The following is a 7,831-nucleotide window of genomic DNA, read 5'->3' as shown; positions in this document are numbered from 1 at the left end:
ATGCTAGGGATCCCTTAGACCCTCTATGAGCCTTCCTGACCTTTTCCAAGCCTTCCTCCCCTTTATCTACTCCTGCACAGTCAAAACCCAGTAAGAAGCACAGTCATAATAACTCCAACAACTTGAGCAAAAATACAAAAACATGTTCTCTTCAGATGAAAGTAGTTTAAACACATGCATCTCATCCCAATAGAAGTAATGGCATCACTTTTAGAAGTTGCATTCCCACCATTGCATCGTAGGGATTAAGCTGGTCAAATTAGGGTTTACTAGGGTTTCCATGTTTTGTTGGATTTCAGTTCATTCTTGCAAAGTAGGTTAATTTCCTTTGAGATAGCTTTCGTTCATCACTTAAAAAGCTTCTTCTGAGAACATATAGAAGTTGGCTTGAGCCCTAGCGGACTTGTGCCAGCTGACCAAGTGACAGCTGCGACAAAAGCTAGTACTTGTGCATACAGCACCGTCGCTTCCAAGTTTGTTACGAACTACCGGGTTGATAAAACTAGAGAAGGAAGCTCCAGGAGTTGTAGCATTATTGCTACAATACTGGAGCCCACCAGAAGCCACTAACAACGAGGCAAAATTTGTAGCTGTGGAGCAGGGTTTGCAAATCCTAATCCGCCTGGGTAGTGGGGTAGAAATAGTGGAAGGAGACTCACTCTTAGCCATTAATGCTGCGAGGAAAATGCAAAATGGTTCGCGTTCTGAGAAGGTTACTAAGCATTGGCGCCTCACCATGGTCACCGTGCTCATCGCCAAACATCTCTCCGCTCTCAATGGAGTCGTTCTGCAGGCAATCAGGCGCAGTGTGAATGCAATGGCGGATAGCCTAGCCAACCACGCGGTCAACCACCCGAATGATGACATTGACACCTGTTGGCAGAGCGTCACATGTGCTAATCTTCGAGATAAATGCCTTCAAAGCTCAAGGCAAGACCTCACAAGCATGTCAGGAAAGGAGGACGGCTTACAAGGTACCGATCATTAATGAATAATGTGGTTTGCTCTTAATGTTTATTCCCTAATCCTTAATGCCTGGTGGTGGCATCGCTAGAGGTTGTCCTATGGCTCGCATTGGAAAAGATGGAAGATCTACCACAAGGATAAAGGTCAACATACCTTTTACGATTTGGGGTAAGCATGGCCTCTTCTCTTAAGTGATAAGCATGGCGGTCCGAACGCACTCAACCGTAATAATAAGATTGTCGTCAATCACCTGTTGGGGATCCAGGCTGTCAGAAACATGGAAAAGATGGAAGTTTCAGTTAAGATCATGGCCCCTCGCACCACATCTTTCACTATTAATACAGAGCCATTCAGGAAAGATTTCACCTGCTTACGGTATTCCTCAAAGCTTAGCCCTGTGTTTACGGTTTCATGTATAGGAATTCGCATTTCAATAGTCTGCACCTACAATCTTGCCATGGTCGAGCACAACCTCCGCAGCTACAAAGCTGCCAGGGATTTAAAGAGAGCCCGGAAGGATTATGAGGCTTCCGTCTCCAAAAAAGGAAAACAAATTATTGAAGAGCTCCAAATTGAGGTGGACAAAGCCAGTGAAGGGATGGACAGTAAAGCCATCAACGAGGAGGTAGATTGGATCTCGGACCCGGGCACCCCATCAAGCAGAGCTAGCCAGTTCCTAAGAACGCAGTGTAGCTTGGTAAATAAAAACGATGCTTGGAAAAGCCATGAGCATGCAAGGTGCTGCTTTCAGGGAGGTCTACCAGGCGAACTCCCTTGCCTCTGCCAAGAATTTGGCGCGGTTGGACAAGCTGGAGATTTCCATCAACTCCCTCACGAAAGAACTTAAAATGCTTGCTCAAAGTCTGGGAGGGTTTCTTTGGCTCTTCAAGCTGTACATGTGCCATGTGCTAAATGTCTCTATTGAAATCCCTAAAGATGATTCCAAAACAACCATCATCAGACGCCACAGGCCCCACAGTGTTCCCAAGGGAGATGATGGCGCTAGTCCAAGTGCTGCTGGCTCTCCAGGCGTCGCCATAATCGACCAGTAGGATTCCTGGTGGGCGGTCTTCTGCTGATGGTTCCTGTTTATCCTTTGCTTTTGTTATTTTCTATGTCTGATGAATGTAAGCTTCGGCAGGCCTTTAAGTGGCCTTCTATGATAGCAGTTGCTCTCTTACTGTCTGGCAGCCCTGTGTGGTTGGCCATTTTCTGTTTCGGTTTATGTTTGACTCAGGTTAAGTTTGTGTTAGTTGTTACGCAGTATGTTTCCTATCTGAACAGTGATTGGCTACAGGGCTTATATAAGTGGTCTTTTGTTTGGCAGGCCTGCATTTTCTCTTTTCCCTCTGAAAATGGCAAGCCCCTTTTTGTAACTATATGTAACATTTTTGTGATCTAATATATCAGCTGATTTACACAAAAAAAAAAAAGAATCCAAGGATGGGTAAGGAAAGTGAAAAACTTACCTCACCACCATTCAAGCTATTAGTCCTTGAAAATGCATATTGGCATTTTATGGGTGTCATAGTGTTGAGTAACATCCCCTTCATCATACAACTTGATATGAATGTGTGTATGTGTAAATTTGAGGGATTAACCAAAGTGATTATTACCATTATTATTGGACATTTGGTTGGTCCCATACCAATGTGGAAATGGATCAATACATAAACACATAAATATTTATATGTGCTCAATTAAAATCTTCTTTAATTAAAGACACTAGTCTATACCAATAGGTTTAAAAAGGATGACATCAAAAAAAAATGTAAAGAAAAATCCATTAGGCTTCTTTGTGTAATTCTCTTATAAAAAAAAAAAAAAAAACAACTTCAAAATATACCAATACATATATCTATATATGCTAAGTTAAAACTCCCTTAATTAGACACACTAAACACTAGTTTTACTAAAAATGATGTCCAAAAATGTGTGAAAAATCCATTAAACATCCATGCTTCTCTTCGAAAGAAATTGAAAAAAACATATTATATATATGTTTTATGTAAACACATATTTAAATTTTTTACATAATTTATCTAGTCAACGTGGTGGGCATGGTAGAAAGAAAAAGGCCCACACCACAATTGTGATGATTGGAGCTCTCTTTAATGCAATGGTTTGTGGATCCTTTCACGCATTGAACAATGTGGTGATGTAATGGTCAGAGGACATGCTTGCTTAAGGACAGATTTACACTAATGGGATGATCCCTAAGAAGATGTCTCTATAAAAAGATAAAAAAGCAGAAGCAAGACTCTATCTCATACTAATGGAGATCAAGTGAAACTAGATCTGGCCTTGGATTTTAAGTGAGGATACAATGACATTTGGGGAAATAATAAAGAAATAAAATGCAGGCTTTAAAAGTTATATAGGGAAGACTTCAAAAGTTATATAGGGAAGATTTCGGCTAGGTTAATTGTCATCCTCTAGATTTTGGCTAAATTTAGAGTAAGTTAAGGATTTAAAATTTAATTGTTTTTGGTTAGAGTGAAAGTCTATTTTTTTGCAGACCATCCGTAAAATAATTCCAAGTTGTATAGTTTTCTCTAAATAAAAATGATGATTGAATCTGTATTCTCTAATAACAATCAATAATATAACAACGAATATTAACTATTGGACCACTAATTTGACAACTAAATATAACAACCAAATTGGAGTCGTCTAAAAATTCAAAAAATCTTGTAATAGCAGTGTTTGAATCGTGTTTTTGATGGTGGAAATGGATTCAGCACCATCAAAAATGTCTAAGACGCCTAAAATTTTGAAGTTTAATAACTATAACTTGAATTTACAAGAATCCTTGCCGGATTTTCTTTAAATATGACCAGAATTTCTATAACTTTCTGGGCAACTCCTCCGCCTCGTTAAACTGCGCGCAACTAATAATAACTATAAAACCACTGATCTGACAACTAAAACATAATAAGTTAGTAGTTTCCAACTGTATAATAAATAAATAAACAAAAACATAAAATAAATTTTCGAAAATAGCTAATTTCTTTGATAAAGCACCATGTTCCCTCCATTTAATTACTCTTCCTCAGCCGATTTTATTATTGTTCATCAATTCCGGGCCACAGCTTTTTGAAGTTGGGTCAACTCTGATAATGTGTCGCGAACCAAGCGACAAAAAGACGAATAGTGATCAGCTAAATTTAACGACGTGTCCAACAAACATCGCAGTCACAACTAAATTAAGTTAGCTGAAATACTGTACCGTTCTTTATAAATTCAAACTAAATAGGGAAGAAACTGTATTATATTTTATAGCGCCAACAGATGAAAGACACGCTGCAATTTTTAACTCTATGGCTGTGTCTGTATTCAATTGCAAGACAGGTGCAAAGTTCAATTATCGTACGGCAGCGGGAGGTGCATGTGCAGCTGATTCGACAGTTCAGCTGGCCTGTGAGAAAATTGATAGATTCATCTGAGAAAAATGAAAGAATTCATCTGATCTTTTGTTTATGGAACCAAAAATTTGGATCAGACAGAAGAGTACAAAGCTGAATATGCCGTAAACAAACAGATCTTTATCATAATTGTATGTGCATGATGAATACAAATACCAGAGTTAATATTCGTATTGATTCGACACCAATCCATAAAAATATACAAACATTTACAGAGCCCAACGGCATATTTGAGTACATTTGTTAATATCAATAATATTTATCGATTTTGATAACTGGGCTTCTGCAATTCTTCCATTTGCAGGCGGATCGATGAACTTTTCTGTGCCTGACTGCCAGCCTTATTACACAATAAAAATAAAACTGGTCATGCCTGGAAGGAAATGCAGCTGCAAATCAACTATCTATCAAGAAAATGATTAAACAACCCGCACATTCAATACTGCAATTAAAGACTCAGTAACTAACTAAGTAATTACAATCCAGTGACAGACAGTAACGGAAAAAGAATTTACTCGCTGGCTCCTCGATTCACCATTTCCATGTAACGAGCCAGCGACTCTTCCCTCTGAAGCTTCATCTCATTGTTCATCCTGGCAATGAAGGCCTCCACTCGTTTATTCAGCTCGTCTTGGTTCAGAGAGGGATCTTTTCTCAACCCCGCGCCTAATTCAGGTTTTCCGGAGAGGTTCTCGGTTCGATTCCTGCCGTTGCTCCATGTGTCGGATTTTCGGAAAACTGCAGAAGAAGAAGAAGATGATGAATCGCGGGATGCGGCCTCTGTAGCGTCCCCATGGTGGACCGTCTCCCAGGTATCAGATTTCCGAAGGTGCCGCGTCAGGGGAGGGCCTCGGCCTTCCGTGATGGCCTTCCACGTCGCCTCCAGTGTGTCCGCCTTTTTCTTGGACCGCGAAACCCCCAGCGATTTGGCCTCCGCGGCCGACTTCGAACTTGCGGGTTTCTTGTAATTGGCGTTAAAGCGCGAGGTAGCCAAAGGCCTTTCCAATCTACGGAGGTCCGGGGTTCGAATCCTTTCTGGTCTCGCTACAGAGTTCACCTCCGCCTCTTCCAATTCCGTTATACCGGATCTTTCCGTCGATTCTTCCTCATAAATTGGCTCCTCCTGCTGCTGCTTCTGATGGACAGCCGAAGGGTTATGCTCCTCAAGAGACCTGCCCGATTCCGTTATACCGGATCTTTCCGTCGATTCTTCCTCATAAATTGGCTCCTCCTGCTGCTGCTTCTGATGGACAGCCGAAGGGTTATGCTCCTCAAGAGATCTGCCCGATATGTCGAATTTGTGTTGAAATCTTGAATTGGCGAGTATGGCGAGAATTATAAAGTTAACTAACACATACAGAACTGTAGGCGTCAGCCACGCCGAGAATGTCTCGCGCACTCGGGGAAACACGGCGGAAAAGAATTCATAGGAAGCAACAAATGCAGGCTTCACGAACACAGGAACAGAGACTATCGACAGAGCCATGAAACAAAGCTTCATCACGGTAACAACACTGCTAAAATATCCATCAGACGATTTCAAATTCTTCATACCGAGCGACTCAGACCGACCCGATTTCTTCAATTGTGAAGGTCAGCACAGCAAATCTAGAGACCGCCAGTAAAAGATAAGACAGTAGAACAATTGCAGAGAGGAGATAATGGCTGTGTGGTTATATACAGAGAAAAGGAGGCGGAGGGCAGCGGGCCGCGCGGCAATGAAGGGAAGGAGAACAAACTCCAAAAGATACACTGCTTTCTGGGTCCTTCCTTGACACCGGCACAGCCCAGTGCGAAAGTTCGTGCCAAATTACCAGAGTCAACAGTTTTTCTGAAAGCTACCACACATACCTACACGTACCCTATATTTCCAATAAAATGAAGGACCCGATCTTTAATTGTCTGGATGTGGACAGCGTGGACAGAATTTAAATTCGATTTTTTTTCTGACATTACTGCCATTTAAATATTGTTTTCACATGGGTGTTATTTTTTATCCGACTTTTTTTTAAAGTTTTTTTGGGGTTTTCCAGTCTAATTTCTTTAAAATATGGTAGGAATTTATTGAAATTACAGGTTTGATTGGTAATCCCTGCACAATGGAAATGCCCTGGAGTTTCTCTTGATGTCACTCAAAAAACCAATTTACATAACACAAATCAAGATTTCACCACAAATTTTTTTTAGAAAGTCCAAAAAATCTTACTAAAAACAATTCCTTTTCAACGATTAATGATAATATATTATAATACTTAACAAGGACCATATAATAGTTAATTAATGGTAATATATTATAATAATTAATAAAAGCCATATAATTTAATTAAACTAAAAAATAAAAAAAGCAAAAAAATTATTATAAAAATAAAACAATTAATAGAATATTGTATTGTTAAATGTCATTACCAAAAATTAAGAAATATGATTAGCTAATATTGTTTATACTAACATATATAAACTTTAACATATATGTTAATTTTTTTATATATATTTATATGTTTTAATATATATATATTGTGCATTTATGGCATATGCTTTTCCATCTTTTATTAGCCTATACTGGGTTACTCTCCTCATGAAGATGGCATCTCTAGTTGATCATTTTTTACCATCTTCTCCTATTCCTATTATTCTTTTACCTTCTTTTACCATTATATTTGTCACTTTCATGGTGTAAACATCTTGAGGCATATATATATATATATAATAAGTCATCTTAAATTGAAAATATGGAGAAAAAATTATAGTTATTCAAAATATAAATAATAGAAAAAGGGAAAAAAAAACAAAATTAAAAAGTTAAATAAAATTGAAATAAAGTTAAAAACAAAAAGTTAGTAACTAACAAGTTATTAAAAAGCCATAATAAGACCTCAACCAATTACCTCACAAATAAATACATTTAAATAATAATAAAAAATAACAAAAATTGAGTTCCCAATATTAAACTATGGATAAACTACATAATTTTTTGGTCAAAGACTAACTAATACTCGGTCCAAAAAAATGAATGCTCAATACCATGCTCAGTGTAATAAGTTAGAAGTACTTAATAGTTTACAATATTTTCATATTAGAATTTTTTAAAGTTAATAAAAATGATGGCGTTAGTGATTTTAAAATGCTATTTTACTTTATTCTGTTAAGTATAAAAAAAAATAGTCATTCCATTGTAATGAACATTTCTTTTCATGGTAACTGTAAATGGTAATTTCAAAAAACTATTTTAAACAAGACTTAAGATCAAATCAAATCATAACCATTACCATAATTTATTTCAATATTAAGATATTCAAATTTTCTTACCTCTTCCAACTTATCTACTACGACTATTCACTTCTATATCAAAATATTCAAATTTTCTTACTTTTCAAAATCTAAAAAAAAAATATTAAATCTATTATTATACTGACCATTTTCAAAATCTAAAAAAATAAAAT

The 7,831-nt window shown here is 37.6% G+C and overlaps 1 protein-coding gene across 1 annotated transcript; it reads right to left on the bottom strand.

The window, feature by feature from the left end:
* Positions 1-4,534: 4,534 nt before the first annotated feature.
* LOC149151844 (uncharacterized) lies at positions 4,535-6,211 on the bottom strand. The gene is made up of 2 exons (XM_089442866.1): positions 4,907-6,211; positions 4,535-4,731 (listed from the first exon to the last, which is right to left on the bottom strand). Exons 1-2 carry the CDS (start codon positions 5,941-5,943, stop codon positions 4,641-4,643), a joined length of 1,128 nt encoding a protein of 375 aa, XP_089298992.1. The 5' UTR covers positions 5,944-6,211; the 3' UTR covers positions 4,535-4,640.
* Positions 6,212-7,831: the final 1,620 nt, after the last annotated feature.

Source organism: Pinus tabuliformis, chromosome 9 (assembly GCF_031772625.1).
Source record: "Pinus tabuliformis cultivar Carrire ecotype Pingquan chromosome 9, CPIR1, whole genome shotgun sequence".
In the NCBI taxonomy this organism is placed as follows: Eukaryota; Viridiplantae; Streptophyta; class Pinopsida; order Pinales; family Pinaceae; genus Pinus; species Pinus tabuliformis.
Note: the sequence above shows the minus strand (reverse complement) of the source record. Positions and strands in the feature narration are given on the sequence as shown.

Excerpts from the sequence above, each read along its gene's own strand:
- LOC149151844 (XM_089442866.1), bottom strand. The coding sequence starts at position 5,943 with ATGAAGAATTTGAAATCGTCTGATGGATATTTTAGCAGTGTTGTTACC. Across the intron at positions 4,732-4,906 it reads GTGAATCGAGGAGCCAGCGA|GCTGGCAGTCAGGCACAGAA; the intron begins GTAAATTCTTTT and ends TTGTGTAATAAG.